The 17,241-nt window shown below is 34.0% G+C and overlaps 1 protein-coding gene across 4 annotated transcripts in view; it reads right to left on the reverse strand.

Moving 5' to 3' along the window:
* Positions 1 to 17,241, reverse strand: part of LOC127175356 (arginyl-tRNA--protein transferase 1) — a 99,242-nt gene that overhangs the window by 40,185 nt on the left and 41,816 nt on the right. For all 4 annotated transcript variants that reach the window (XM_051126386.1, XM_051126385.1, XM_051126384.1 and 1 more), the window contains exons 9-10: positions 11,771 to 11,952; positions 7,247 to 7,346 (exon numbers count right to left, since the gene is read on the reverse strand). In XM_051126386.1, the coding sequence (XP_050982343.1) occupies positions 7,247 to 7,346; positions 11,771 to 11,952 (282 nt within the window). The remainder of the gene's footprint in view (positions 1 to 7,246; positions 7,347 to 11,770; positions 11,953 to 17,241) is intronic.

Below are 17,241 nucleotides of genomic sequence, written 5' to 3' on the forward strand. Positions count from 1 at the left end.
TTGTGTTTACGGTCTGCTCCAGTCCTTCTTCCACAACAACTAAATAATATATTCTGTATAATAAAAGTATTCTTATCTTTAAAAAAAAACTTTTTAAAAAAAAGTTTATACACTATAAAACAATAGCATTCCCATGTTTCGAGTCACTACGTTTAATTGCATTGCAGCATGAATAAATTAGGTAGTTACTGTTACAGAATTGTTTTGATGTTTGCGGAACTCGTTTAAACTTTTCTGTTGTTGTTTTGTCATTATTGTTAGTTATTTGTTGCACTGTGATGTAAAGAGCTCATCTTTTTAATATTTGCCACTGTTCTTGAGGCCTAGATTATGCTTAACCGCTTACATCCATTTCCTGAATATCTTAGTCTTGTAAGATGTCTTATAAACAAAGGCAATATTGTCTGCATGTTAGACTAAGATATCTATTAAGATTCTACTATAACAATTCACTGTTTGTCATTCAAAAATGAACATAAAATTGATAATGTAGTGACTTTTTATGCATTTTACTTTCATCGAGGAAACAGGAAAAAAAAAAAAAAAAAAAAAAACACAACACACACTTGCTGTGATAAAAAAAAAATGTTTGTATTAGCAAAATAAGACACTCAGCATTGCATGACCAAACACATTTACGTTGGCCACACAAAGTATTTTTACTGAGAAGAACTAAAAAGAACTCAAAAGTCTTACTGCATCAAGTTGCCTTATTTTTTTACATTTCTCAACTATTTATTTTTTTACAGTGTGACAGTAAAATGTATAATGCAACAAAAGGTTTCTAATTTAAATGCGTTATATTTAAATATATGCTTCATGTTTATATAAAAACTTTGTATTCAAAGAATCCTGAAAAAAAAATTAAGGTTTTCATAAAAATATGAAGCAGCATGACTTTTTACAAAATTGATAATAAATGTTTCTTGAGCAGCAAATCAGCATATTAGAAGAATTTCTGAAGGATCATGTGACACTGAAGACTGGCGTAATGATGCTGAAAATTCAGCTTTGCATCACAGAAATAAATTACATGTTAAAAAACATTTTAAAAATAAACAATATAAAAATAATAATATTTCACAATATCACTGATTTTACTGTATTTTTAATCAAATAAAAGCAGCCTTGATGAGACTTCTTTCTAAAACATTTTAAAAAAATCTTATAAACCGAAAAATTTTGATCAGTATTGCGTGAAATTGGAGGTCATTTTGCATGTCTGCGTTGCATGTTCCTCCAAATAATGGTCAAAATATGAAGTTTATTTGCAAATAGATGCAGATAACTTTTTACAAATGTGAATTTAAAAATAAAAAAATACATAACCTTTTTTTTTAAATCATGTTTTTATTATTATATTATCATGTTTTTATTGTGTTTTATTGTGTTAGTTAGCTGTATTTTTTAGTTATTTTTACTTAAATCAAAATAACCCAACTGCAGTCTGTGATTATTTGGAATGCACAATAATAAAAAAAACGTGATTTTTGAAAACTGTTAAAATCTGCTTTTGCAAATAAACTTTTCATATACAGTATATACAACACAAATCAATATATTCTGAAGACGAAACAATGAAAAATAAATGGGGTCCAAAACAGTATTATTAAAAAAAAAAAAAACCTTGAAAAACGTGACTTGTTTAAAATATTGACAAAGTTGCAAATCCATTATTTTGTTATAAAAATAGCACTGTGAACTTTCAGAACACACTGACATGAAAACTCAAACGTGTATAGAAATTTGTGCAGAGTATATATTTCAGGGCTAATGCTTGTTAAATAAATCTGCCTGTCCCCATATCACTTATGCAACAATTTCACACAAACAAGTATTGACTCCAGCACATAATGTAAACTTTGCACACAGTTGGCGTGCTTTGCCAATAGACACAGTGGAGGTACACAGTGTTCCCTGCCTGAAAAGAAGGGAGTCACTCTAATGCGATGGATTTGAGCTCTAAGCAGTGCGGAGCATGAGAGCTCAGGGGCTTTGAGGAGACACAGTGGGTGCTGAGCTCTTAGCAGAGGTGCAGGGGGTCATTCTGAAACAACACAGTGAGAAGGATTTCAAGAGGACATTCCAGGACGACCACAACAATAACATACGTCTTTGTGTTAAAGAAATATGGAAAATTCTGTCATCATTTACTCTCCCTCATGTCTTTCCAAACCCTTCCACAAAATACAAAAAGGAATTTAAAGACTTTTCCATTCTCTTTAGCAATTACAATCAATGGTGACTAGGGCTTTTAAGCTTCAAAAAGACGCAAAAACATCATAAAACCAGTTTATACAACTCATTTTGTGTGAGAAACGTCCAAATTTAAGACATTAGTGACTAAAAATCTGCCCTAGATTTCCTTAGCATGTATATTCATGAACAAATCATTCTTTAAATCTTACAAATGAGTCGCTTCATTGTTCATTCAATGATTCATTTGTGAATCAGATTGATTTGGATGATTCAATGATCCAGGCGCAACTCATTAGGTACGTTTACATGCAAAAATGCATGTTTGATAATCAGATTAATGGCTTAATCAGACTCAAAAGCTTTTGTGTAAACACCTTAATCGATGCAACTGAGCTTGATCCAAAAGAAAATTTCAAATGATGAATCAATGACCATGTAAACGCTTGAATTAGACTATTTTCTCAGTCGGATACAAAAATACCTTATGCAGTGCTGTGATGCAAATTGACATAAGTTTCACATCTTACAAACATGCATATGTTTATTTACCTGTCATTAAATATTTGATGAAAATGCTCCTGTTCTTTCCAAAGCCTGAAAGCTTCAGTCCTCATTTATTGTAAACCGTACTGAAATCTGCAATAAGCAGCATTTGGATTTGGAAAAACCTGAGTTCATTTTTGTGTGAACTACTCGGTTTGAAAAGGTGGGTTGAGGATGTAGGTGAGAAACAGACAACCTTCTAACCCCAGACTAATCTCTCAGTGCACAATGGCAGGAGGTGAATGAGCGGGGTGAGTGGCACTCATCGTCTGATGTGAGAGCAATGCTGGGAGAGATTACCCATACAGAAGAGCGAGAGCTGGGCTCCAACCGAGCTCTATTCACTATTCCACACGCACAGCTCTGCAGAAAACGGCTCCACCGAGAGAGTCCAACAAAGACGGAGAGAAAGACAGAAGCACAAACAACATCCAGGACTGCAGATACAGCCTGAGGTTGAGAGTTTTCGGCAGACTAACACGATGCTGCACTGCAGAAAAATAGTGACTTAAGATACCCAGCGGCTTTACGCTCATTGCCGCATTGCAGAGATGCTCAAAGCTTTGAGATGGGGAACTTATGTCATGGTTTCTAATAGAGTGCAGCACTGATAAACCTGATCTGGATATGAAAACAATCAATATCAAAGCCAATGAATCATTCTCCTAAACAGGTGCACCCCAAGTTTTGTATATCACAATGAAATCCTTTTTTTTTTTTTTTAAAGAATACTTTAAAAGAATTAACTATTACATAAATTAAAAAAATCATAATGAAATTATGAAATGATGTATTATATGTATATATGTATTAATAACCCTATAGGCCCCTTTGGTCACTTTTGAGCTAAAAATTTTATTTTTACAACTGTTGTTTCATCAAAATGAGATGACACTTTGTTGACGTTTGTTGCATGAGCTATGCCAAAAAAAACAACAACAAAAAAAACAAAAAAAAGCTGGAAAAATCAAAAATAACACTTGGTACCTTCGCAGTCAAAACCAACATAGAAAATTAATGTGAAAAAATTATTTCACCAGAACTGGATGAAACTTAGTAAATTTTATTGCAAAAACTAAATGATCAAAAAATAAAAGCAAAAAAGCAAAACTTTGTACCTTCGCAGTCAAAACTGACTGACATTAGAAATTAATGGGAAATACAAAAAACAAAAAATGTAATGGAAAAAATAGCTAATAAAATTGCATAAATATTGCATAGTATCATAAAATCTTTCCAATTCAAAAAAAATTGTTGAACAAAAACTTCTATTAAAAAATTAAATACAAATATAAAGTAAAACTTATAAATTTGTATAGAAAACGGAAAAAATAGCTAATAAAAATTTTATAAATATTGATAGTATCATAAAATCTTTTGAACAAAAACTTACATTACAAAGTAAATATAAATATAAAGTAAAACTTTAGATAGATAAATTATTTTAATATTTTAAATATTAAATTATTTTTAATTTTTTTTTTTGTGTATTCCAATTAAGCTCAATATATATATAAAATACACATAAAAATACTTTTAAAACCTATTAAATCTTTATAACATTTACCATATTAACTGGAAAAAGCATCTGTTTCATAGGATGATAGAAAAATGCTAATAAAAGGATAGTTAAACAACACATGTAAGCTGAGTTTCAACATGAAAAATCAATTCTGCCATAATGGGAATTGGGGCTTGAAGCTCGAAAAATTACAAAAAAGGACCAGAAAGGTGATCCAAATGATTTGTTTTTGTAAGAAAAAGACAGAACCAGTAGAAATACTGCTCTAAAATCTCAATCTCAAGACATGTCATGCAAGGTTTGACAATGATAAGAAACTTGATGATGCATGTTTTGGGGAGCCATTTTTTAATTGAACATAAGCATAAATGATATTTCAGGGCAAATGATGACAGAATCATATTTTTTGGGTGCGCTATACCTTTAAAGAGAGGAATGCTTAAAATAAAGATTAGTCTACCTTTCCGATAACAGTATCAAGTGACTCCGTGAACTACAGTAGCTCTGACCTCGTCCTCAACCGCTAATAGCTTCTACAGCCGCATATGTTCCCTCTTCCTCGCCTTTAGCTCCGGGCCAGTCCGTCACTTTTATTTACATTCTTGTTCTCTCTCACCATCTACGTCCATCGCATATGAATCAGCTGTTCGGTTGCCCAGCATCTCCCTCGCCTCAGTCAAACGACGGCCAACACGCTTTACGCTCGGCCACACCTGTGCAAGCACTTACACAGAGCTCCCGCTGGACCGCTTTACCGTCATCCTCCGTAGCCCCGCGGCCCAGCTTCGACACGGCTCCAAGTCCCTTGTTCGCAAAAGATGCTGAAAACCAACTACAAGCCAAGTGTGAGGCAGCCCAACACGTTGCAGAAACAGCTAACGGTGTCAGAAACTCAATAAGCTACACAACAGACCCAAATCTGGAAGCATACCTCGACATTTTCCGTGGCCGGTCCGCACTGAGAGGCTTAAGGGCTGAAAAGCAGGCATGCGGTTGCGATATTAAGATTGCGCTGATGATTTCTGCAGGTCAGTCTGATGCAGAGTTCACTGTAAGTCGAATATATTAGCTTTCCACATTTCAGAGTAGTCCAAGTGTTCCAGCAAAATTGAGGAACATTTGGTGTTGTCATATTGGCAATGCTAACATTATGTAACTGAAAAAACAAACTGACAAGCTAAGAGAAAAAAGTGGCCTGGTGAAATGTATGTGCTGGATTTATAACATAACACATATTAAAAGATGTGGTTCGTAATAATAACAATACAAACAAACAAACAAACAAACAAATTAATTAAAGAATGAAGAAAAAAAATAAAAACAAATACAGTTGAGGTCAAAAGTTTACATACACCTTGCAGAATCTGCAAAATGTTAATTATTTGACCAAAATAAGAGGGATTATACATAACATATTAATTATTTTATATATAATTATTTTATATATTTTATTATAATTATTTTATTATTTTATAATTATTTTATATATAATAATTTTAATTATTTTTTATTTCAGTACTTACATGAATAAAATATATTTCACATTAAAGATATTTACATATAGTCCACAAGAGAAAATAATAGCTGAATTTATAAAAATTACCCCGTTCAGAAGTTTACATACACTTGATTCTTAATACTGTGTTGTTACCTGAATGATCCACAGCTGTTTTTTTTTTTTTTTGTTTGTTTAGTGATACTTGTTCATGAGTCCCTTGTTCGTCCTGAACAGTTAAACTGCCCGCTGTTCTTCAGAAAAATTCTACAATTCAGGTCCTACAATTCTTTGTTTTTTCAGCGTTTTTGTGTATTTCAACCCTTTTCAGCAATGACTGTATGATTTTGAGATACATCTCTTCACAATGAGGACAACTGAGGGACTCATATGCAGCTATTACAGAAAGTTCAAACGCTCACTGATGCTTCAGAAGTGTTCAAAATGGATCTTAAAATCATACAGTCATTGTTGGAAAGGGTTCAAATACACAAAAATGCTGAAAAACCAAAGAATTTGTAGGACCTGAAAGATTTTTCTGAAGAACAGTGAGTATTTTTTACTGTTCAGGACAAATGTATGTAAACTTTTGAACTGGGTCATTTTTATAAATTCAACTATTATTTGTATTTTTTTGTCTGTTTCCTCTTTTAATTTTAGTTTAATTTTATGTAAAATTAAGTAAAAATATTTTAAAATATATATTAAATGCCAAATAGAAGTATTTAAAAATGTATACAAAATTTAAATGAAACCCTATAATGAAAATCTGAAAATAAAAAACAAAAATTCAAAATATTAATAAATAGAACAACAGTCCATAAATGAAACTAATTTAACACTGACCCACCCTTACTGTATCTACCATCTCTCAGGTCTAATAAAGGAAGGGGGAAGAGATATTTCCTGTGGCGGAGGCAGGTTTCCAGCAATGTGGCATTGTGATCGCTCCAGGGCGAGTCTTTTGGGAGCAGTAATGAGAGAAACAGATCACAGCGGCAATCGAGCGGAGAGGTGTGATGCTGGCAGACGACAGACGATTAACACCTTTAACAGGTGTCTACTTCAGCTCCAAAACAGAAAGCCACACTGTTGATTACACAAGCACTGCAGCCTGCCTCATGCCCAACAATGTGACAGACAGGATACATGCTTATAAAATAGTGGACACTTGCAACCGCTGGAATGACTTGTTTTGATGCATACTGTTTTACTATTCTGCAAAGTGCAGCCTAGGGAAAAAAGTTTTAGAAAGTGAGAGAAAAAGTAGGATAATTTATCTTACACTTCAGAACTGCAGCAGAAGATTTATGCAACCAATACAGGCATATGCACAAATGCATTTTGCTGGATGGTACTACATGTGGATGCAGCAAAGCTTTCATTTCTTTCAGCGCATGTACATCACTGTTTGGTTATTCCAGATTCCGATCAGTGCATACAGAAGATGAACAGAAATGAAGGTTGATGTCAGATCGGAACCGTACCTTATAGCGCATCTTGGGACACGAATGGACGTAGAAACCCAGATAGTAGTAGGCGAGTTTGGGCGACTGCTGCTGCAACTGCCTGGTGAAGGCAATCTCCCTGCAGAGAAAACAAGAGCAGAAATAATGTTTTACAGGCATATGGGTCATGCTACAAAACAGGCAACTAGGTTGTCCAGATAGTTTGACGTTACTAGCTTTGTGCATGCATTGTGCTCATTACAAAGAGAATTTAATGCTGATTTAATGCTAGAAATATCCTCTGCTCAATTATCAGCTGATTTTGTCATAAAATCATGGTAACAGTGTTGACATTTTAAGAAAAACAAGTAAAATGATTTGTTTTTGCAGAGTTTATCTGTGTAGTTTCACAGCTTTCTTCCCATTGATGTAACATTTTGTGTGATTTTTGTACTTTCTTGGAACACAAAAGAAGATATTTTGCAAAATGTCCAAAAAAAGTATTTTTCATAATGGGGATTTGTGCTGTTAAGCTCTAAAAATGACAAAAAAGTAGCATAAAAGTGATCCATATGACTATATTTTGAAGACATACAACAGCTTTGTGCAAGACAAGACAGAAACAGCGCTCTAAAAGCTTAAATTCAATCATGCTGCTTCAAAACAAGTTATGCACAATAAAATAGAGATTTTTAGAGATATGCCACTTAACCTGGAAAAAAAAAAATAACTATACATTTTTTTTATAACTATAAAAATATTCAGATTAGGCTTAATAAAGAATTTTTAACAATCCACACACTACCAGTTTTTGAACAGGAAGATTTTTCATGTTTTTTTTCCCAAGACGTCTCTTCTGCTCACCAAGCCTGCATTTATTTGATTCAAAGTACAGCAAAAACAGTAAAATTTTGAAATATTTTTACTATTTAAAATAACTGTTTTCTATTTGAATATATTTCAAAATGTCATTTATTCCTATGATTTCAAAGCTGAATTTTTAACATCATTACTCCAGTCACATGATCCTTCAGAAATGATTCTAATATTCTGATTTGCTGCTCAAAAAACATTTATTATTTTTATTATGCTGAAAACAACTGTGTAGATTTTTTTTCAGGTTTCTTTTATAAATAGAAAGTTCATAAGAACAGCATTTATCTGAAATATAAACCTTTTGTAACATTATAAATATCTTTGCCCTCGCTTTTTAGCATCCTTGCTATAAAAAAAAAAAAAAAAAAAAAAAAAAAAAATTAGTATTAAGTTCTATCATTTATTTTCCAAAAATAAATAAATACATAAAAATTATACTGATTCTAAGCTTTTGAATGTTACAGTGTATAATGTTACAAAATCCTGAAAAAATGTACTCAACTGTTTTAAATATTGATCATTATAATTAAAAATGTTTCTTAAAATCAGTATATTTGAATGATTTCTGATCATGTGACTCTGAAGACTCTGACTGGAGTAATGCTGCTGAAAATTCAGCTTTGATTGCAGGAATAAATTACTTTTTAAAAAAATATTCAAATAGAAAACAGTTATTTCAAATAGTAAAAATATTTCAAAATTGTACTGTTTTTGCTGTACTTCGGATCAAATAAATGTAGGTTTGGTGAGCAGAAGAGACTTCTTTAAAAACATTAAAAATCTTAAAAAAATTTTGACTGGTAGTGTAATTATACAATTACAATGTGTAGCATCAGGATATGCTCTTTAAAGTAGATAAAACATCACATATTGACCAGATCAACAGTTTCCCTCCTAAACAGCCATTTAAATGTGTATCTGGAAGTGGAGAAAAAGAGGAAGTGGAGGAGAAAAACAAAAGGGAGCTGAGAAAATAAAAACAGGAGGAAAAATAGAGGAGATTTATACTTCCTCCTGCAAGCAATCAATGAGCTCCCGCTCTCTCTCTCCTTTCAGCTCCCGCTTTATTCCCTGCACAAACACGTTTCTCTTTTCCATAAATAAATCCTGCTCTTTCTTCTCTCTTCTTCTGCATTTTGTACACCTCATACTCTCTGTCTACCCAAAAATTAGTGAGAGAAATCTTTTTTTTTTCTTTCGGGAAAAGGAGAGGAAGATAGAGAGAAGCCAAGGCAAAATAAAAGTGGTGGAAAATGAAAGAGAAAAATAGCGGAGGGAAAAGGAACGACGACAAACAGCGAGGTGCTGGAAGGTCATGCGGTCGCTGCCAGGTTCCCGGGTTCCCATCCCCTGGTGACAAAGCCTGGCTCTCCATGAATGAGAGACGGATAAGAAGAGGCTGTGGAACCCATTCACAAAAAAGATGGAGAAAGAAAGAGGGACAGAAAGAAAGGGCAGCCCCCTCCCTCCTCGATTCGAACCCCAGTCCCCACCCGCTCGGGCGCTGGCAGCAGTTTGAAGCCTCCATTATCTCCTCTTCAGCGCTCTGACACCCCTACACAAGCCAATTATGCCGCAGCGCTCAGCACGGACAAGACGTCTGCTTAATATTAATGTCACACACACACACACACATCCAGAGCAGGAGATGTGAGGACCATATTTCATACGTCTACATAACACACTGTCTAACTATTATTGGAGATGTAAAGAAAACAGCAGTCAGTGAAAACATACACATAGGAAAAATCTCTCACAACAGTAAAAAAAAAAAAAAAAATAAAAATAAACATTTTTATATTCTTTGACAGATGTTTAAAAGAAATTTTTATTGAATAACAAGAAAAATATACTGATTATAAGAGGGAGAATTTGATTAAACAAATTCAAAAAAACATATGCAAAAAAAAAATAAAATAATGTAATGTAAAATTATTTGTACATTATTATATATATATATATACATACATACATATATATATATATATATATATATATATATACATACATATATATCTATATATCTATCTCTATATATTAAATACACGCACACAAATATATATGGAATATATTTATTATAAAATTCATGTTTTTTATTAACTATATATATATATATATATATATATATATATACATATACATATACATATACATATACATATATATATATATATATATACATATACATATACATATACATATACATATATATATATATATATATATATTATAATGTTTACATATATATTACACATAAATAAAAAAATAATTTTAAAAATTACTACAATAAATACATAAAATTATACAAATATGCAAACATATATGGAATATTTTTATTATATAATTTATGTTTTTATTAACTAATTAAAAATATATATATATTCATATTCCGTACATTATTTTTCCATTATTACTTAAGGAAATTACAAATAATTAAAAAAAAAAAATTCTAAACATTCTTAAAAATTACTATATGATAATATAGATAGATAGACAGACAGACAGACAGACAGACAGACAGACAGACAGACAGACAGACAGACAGACAGACAGACAGACAAATAGATAGATAGATAGATAGACAGATAGATAGATTGACAGATAGACAGATAGACAGATAGATAGATAGATAGATAGATAGATAGACAGATAGAGAAAAATATTTTTAAAAAAGCCTCCGGATTTTATTTTTCCATTATTACAAAAGGAAATTACAATAAATGATAAAAAATGTAAATAAAACATGATAAAACGTCCAAACACACAACAGTAAATGTTACAAAAAGATAGATAAATAGATAAATAAATAAATAAACGATCCTACACTGGTCCAAAAAAAAAAAAAAAAAAATTCTAATCTAATTAACCTAAATAATATAAATTTCATTTATACAGAACGAAGAGCGTAAATTAATTTTCAGCACGTTTAGGACTCTGAGGAAACTCGTTTTGTTTATCTTTGCTGGCCATTCATCATTATTTTTACCGTCCAGCGCAGCATGGAGACACATTGCTAAACAGTGTCACATCCTGCGCTCAGACAGTCTCACTCAATCACACTGACACACAACAGCACAAAGACACTGACCCCGCGGCTGACACCAGCTGCTCTGGGCACAACAGAGCCCCAAGCACAATCTCCACTTCCCACTCACGCTTTCTCTCTCTTAGCCTTCTTTTTATTCTTCTGGCTGTGAGAAATGAGGCTCCCGAGGCCTCCAGACACCCAAACCTCAGTACAACACACCCCCACACGCACACATACACACATCTGGCATCTCCTGTAAAGTGTAACCTAATCAGGTGAGCAGCCCATGTGAAATATTTACACACATATGAGAAATATTGGCCTGTAACTGTGGGTGTGTATGGTTGTGTTTTGAAAATAATAAGCACTGAACTCTCTGATCGACCAGCACAAGCATTGAAAACGTACTGGAAAGAGACAAGATTGTGCGCTAAAGGAGAGCAGAATCAGGATTCCTGTGCTGTTTGTCTGCAGCATTAATGCTGTTAATCTTTTGTTGGGAGGTAGTGTAGCCTAGTGGTTAAAGGTTTAGGCTCAAACTAGTTTCAGTTTCGGATATCCAAGCAGATTCAGATTTAATTTCAAGTCAGCTTAACTGTCAAGCAGTTAAATGTTGAGAAGCTCAAAGATTAGAGAGAATTTATGATTGGCTGACCAACCTGAGAGCAGAGTAGGTGCCCAATGAGAGCGAAGAGAAGTCGGGGTGGTAGTAGAGGTACACAGAAGACACACAGGAAGGTAGGATGTCCAGAACTCCTACAGCTACTATTCTGCCATCCAACCAATACTGCTGATGGAAAGAGCCATAGCCCACATCAGGACCATCAGGAGCCATCTCAGCCTGGAGAAGATGAGCGAAAGACAAAGAAAACATAAATTACTATTACAAAAATGTAATTACTATCCACCATAATTATTTGTAGGCTTTTGCCTTTTTTATTGGATGACAGCTGCAGGAAATTACTGGGAATTGAAAGTGAGAAGCAGGAAACTCAAATATTTATGAAAAAATGAGAAATATTATTATAATTTAAAATAGTTGTTTACTATTTTAATATATTATAAAATGTCATTTATTCCTGTGATGCAAAGCTGAATTTTCAGCATCATTACTCCAGTCTTCAGCGCCACATGATTTTTCAGAAATCATTTTAATATGTTGATTTGCTGCTTAAGAAACATTTCTTATTATTATAAGTTGTTCTGCTTACTGTTCCTAGAAAAAAAATGTGAACAGAGAGTTAAAAAGAACAACTTTTTAAAATCTAAATTTGTTGTTACATAATAAATGTTCATACTGTTCATTTTGATTAACGTAATGTGTTTTTGCTGAATGAAATTACTATCTTTCAAATGTTGTTGAATTAAAATTTAATCTAATACTGAATATATCATTTGGACAACTCATACTTTTGAGCAAAATGGTTTGACTTAGCCATATTATACACAGGGTTTGTACAGACACTATAAAATGAAATCAGAGATCTCACTTATTAAACAATGTCTTCTCTTTCAAATTCTAAAAAAAGATAAATAGATAAAAATACACTAACAAAACAAAATGGCAAAAATAAAGTGAAGCGCAGTATTACTACTAAAGTATTATGAAGTATACTGCACTTTTACTATAGTAAAACCATGGTTAAATTAAGTGATTTGTATTTGTGTATACTTTCTTTCTTCTTTCTTTGTTTTGTTTTTATAACCATACTGCCTTAATTGTTTGATGTTTACTACTGTTTAAAAAAAAAACTCAGAAAAAAAGATTTGCAAAACCGCTCCGAAATGATTATGATTATGATCTGAAACAAATGATGTGCCATACGTGCTCCAAAGTCACAAACTGAAACAAATGGTTCATGGAGCCGCACCAAAGTCCCGATCTGAATCAAATGATTCGCGATCTATGCTCTGAAGTTCTAATCTAAAGCAAAAGATTCACAAACCTGTTCCAAAGTTCCGATCTAAATCAAATGATTCATGATCCACACTCTGAAGACCCAATCTCAGATCATTTCAGAACAGGACTCACAGCGTGCATCGCAAATCATTGGACAAATCACTTGAATCATTTCATTTCAATTTGCAGAATGATTCACAAACCCACTCTGAAGTTCCAATCTAAATCAAACAATTCGCAAATACACAAAGTCAAATGAGTCGCTCACCCTCTCCAAAGTCCTGATCTAAAATCAAATGATTCGTGATACACGATTTGAAGACCAGATTTGAAAGAAATGATTTGGAAACGTGATCCGAATGGAGCACTTCGAAACAGTGAATCATTTAGAGACGCATTGGTTTCACTGATTCGAAAAGCTCAGTTTTAAAATCATTACAAACGATGTTGAAATTTGAAAATGAATGGGTTGTTTAATTTGATCTGGCTTTTGCTCTTGAATCGCTTGAAATAAATGATCAAAGTCACGAGTTTGCATCAATTGAAGCAGCTCCAGCATAAATGACTCAATTGATTTGGTTTATCTGTTTTTATCGGTTTTACCGTTTACTCAGTGAATTGTTAGCTCACTGGCTTAGCTCACTAGTTTTATGAAATGAACTGAAATAAGCAACAACAACAAAAAAAAAAAAGTATGATGTTTTTTTAATTTTGCATGAAACGATATGTGCTTACTGAAAAAATTAAACACTTATTTCAGATACATTGTCTTTCAATAATTCAAGCACTTTTAAGTACCTTTTCAAAAATATTTCTATTTTCAAAGGTTTTCCAGACATTCAATTTCAAAAAGTCTGGATTTGGAGGGGAGGGGCTAAAAAAAATTGCAGCCATTTTACATTATTATTTTATTTTTTTTTTTTAACTTTTTGTTGCAGTACTGATGAACTGTGCAACAAAAGACCAGAAACAGTCAGTTCCAGTCATTTTATTTAAATTTTAAGCTGAATTTTCAAATTTCTCCCTTTCCAAATTTCCAATATTAACATGCAAATCAATTAAAATGACTGAAAAAGTTATGAAATATGTTCCTGTGTATGATCTTGTGTAAAATCGAGTCAATCAATGCTCAAACAATTTGAAAGTCTGTGCTTGCAAAGGAACACAGGGTGTACAGTAGCTTGCTAATAGTTCCCACATGTGGGCTGAGAGCAGAGGTGTGTGTGTGTGAAGTAAAAGTCCATGCCAGGCACACACAAACTACGAAACGCGATTTAATAAAAACCCTTGCATGAACAAAATCAATCTCCACACCGAAAGCCCGTGCAGGAAGGACCGAGGGGCCGTTTTTACCCCGTGTGTGAAGGTGTGTATAAATCATTGAGGCGAACCACAAAAAACAACTCGCACTACTGTTGTGTCTGAAGATGAAAGGCCGCATTCCTTCATGTGACATGAACGCACTCGTGTATGAATATATGTCTGCTGTTTTGGACGGCCGTAAAAACCCCAAACCGTTACCTGCCTGAGATCGTATTTCCCACTCAAACCTTCACGCTGGCTTTTTTCAATCAAGTGGCTTATCGTGGAGGGCGCTTTATTTAGCCTAGTCCACCAACGAGACTTCAAACGGCTCGGCGGGAGGGGGCCTACGCAGCCGTAGCCGAAACGGGATCTCTCCGCGGCCCCCTCGGCCCATCTGGGTCCAGTTAGCCCTGCAGGAAGGCGGCTCGTTATCACAACACCAGGGGAGCGACTCGGCCAATCCGTTCAGTATGAGAGGCCTTAGACGCTGCCGTGCCACGGTCACTCACCTCCAAATTAAAACCAACACAGAAACATCACAAACGCCACTCGTAATATTTAAACCTACACAGTTAAAAATGTTTGTAATTTTGACGGTAAAAGACTGTAAAATCCTTTTAGTTAGTTATAAGTTAACTGCAAGTTCCTTTACTATATATGGTAAAAAGCCGTTCTCTGATGGGACATTTTATCCACCTTATTTTTGACGTAATAACCAGCACAGCCATTTGTAACTTAATTATGCAAGGCTTCCGGTGCTGTTTGCTTCTAGTTATATTTAGCATGACAAAAAAAAGCTTGTTATGCTTTGTGATATTGCAAAGTGGTATTTCTTATCATAGTTTTTAATGTATGGCTGTCACAAGCACAGTGGTTTGTAACACAAACAGTTTTACGCTTTACTATACTTTGTTACTTTTCTAGCTATTTTCTGTTAAATCTTTGGCTAATGAATCAGAAGTCTTGTATATTCACAGAAAATGCCTTGGAAGTAAGGTTGAGATTTTAGTCAGATTTTACACTAGACTACTATTGAATGTACAGATTTTGAAGGTAAAATGAACAGTCATTTTACACTTTTCAATGAAAAACCTGTGAGACACTTTACATTAATATTTTGTTTTAATAACTATATTTCTTTCTAGTTTTTGTTATCAGTTATGTAAGTAAGTATAATATATTATGTATAATATAAATCATATAAAATTTAAATATATATAATATAACATAAATGATATGTGTGTTTGTCAAAATAAAAAAAGCTACTTGAAACAAACTCTTATTCATGTGTCTCTTTTACCATCATTAAGTATAAAACAGATTTTAGTACTTTGTGAGGACCAGTGTTGGGGAAAATTACTTTTAAAAGTAATGCATTACAATATTGCATTACTCCATAATAAAAGTAAATAGTTGCATTACTTAGATACTTCTTATGGAATGTAATGCATGAATTATGTTACTTTTTTGCATTATTTTTGGTCACACCTACGTCCTACATTATCCACTGGCCACTCTCTCAGTTATCAGAAGCTAAAAATGATGGTTTATAAAGTAAGTAAGTTGCAAATATGAATATTTTTCTTACACAAAAGCATCAATTCACTTCAGAAGGCCTTGTGGAGTATTTTTTATGATGGATGTATGCACTTTACTGGGCTTCGAAATTTCAACACCCATTCACTGCCATTACAAAACTTGGAAGAGCCAGGACGTTTTTAAACATAACTCTGATCGTATTCGTCTGAAAAAACAAAGCCATATACACCTCGGATGGCTTGAGGGTGAGTAAATCATGGGGTGCTTTTCATTTTTTGGGTAAACTATCCCTTTAAGTTCAGCCAGTGAAATCTAGCATCTTTCAAAGTATAATCTTTGCTCGGTTCACAACATCCCTAGAGAGGCGTTACAGTAAACCCCTCATTTCCCCCAGCGAGGAGCACATTCCACATGTATAGGTTAGTTATTTTCATTCAGAGCGCTTGTCCGACGGGTTGGCATTTTAAACTAGCTGTCAGTATTAAGTACACACAGCTCAAGATGAAGGTGCTTTCATAGCGCAGCTAGCGGCGATGATTAAGGGTTTGCGGTGAAACGGAGAGCCCCTTCTCAATCTGCCTTTTGGCACCACATGTGCCGGGCCTCGTTTCTGTCAGAACCAGACCGGACTCGAATCCAACGCCTGTCACGCTAACTTACCCTCCGGCAGCGGAGAGCCGCTAAAAGAACGTTAAGCTCTCAGCACCACCTGACAGCCGCCCATCTTTCATCCATAATGATCTGACGGTATGTTCTAGATTGTGTTTTCGCTCCGTTTTAATGAAACGCAGCCCCCGCAGAAGTATTTCACGGTAAAAGTCTCAGGCGTGTTTACGCAGCCATGACCTAAGTGCGGGAAATGGCGTCACCTTGACCTTGGGATCACCTCGCCGGACAGCCTAATGACTGCGTCTGTGCCACTGTGAAGGCCAGCAAAACACACAGATGAAGCCAACAATAAAGGCAGGGGCCCAAATCACAAGCATATGGTGCTCTGTGTCGCTCTTTGTTTGGCCAGCTTTCTCTAGCGTGTAGTGGCGTGCTAAGCGTCCGTTTGCAGTCGGCGGAGAGGACGGCAGCAGGCTATCTGTCAGGCGGATGGGGTAGTTAACATTCCTGTTTTTATTAACAATACACTGACTCTTCTATGTCGTAGAAACAATAAGAGAGGTTAATACATGCAGGAAACTATCCAACCAGATTGTGTTGTACAGGAGGCTGCACCAATACACTGATTCATATACTGTAGCATCACAGTACTATAGAATAAGTGATTATTTGATTTTGGAAAATGTACAAATTATACAATTTCAGTGTTTAGTGCATGTGTTTAAAAATAAAATTTAGAATAATTATAATTTACATATAAACACATTTATTCATGTT

The sequence above is a fragment of the Labeo rohita genome, chromosome 13 (assembly GCF_022985175.1).
Source record: "Labeo rohita strain BAU-BD-2019 chromosome 13, IGBB_LRoh.1.0, whole genome shotgun sequence".
NCBI classification, from domain to species: domain Eukaryota; kingdom Metazoa; phylum Chordata; class Actinopteri; order Cypriniformes; family Cyprinidae; genus Labeo; species Labeo rohita.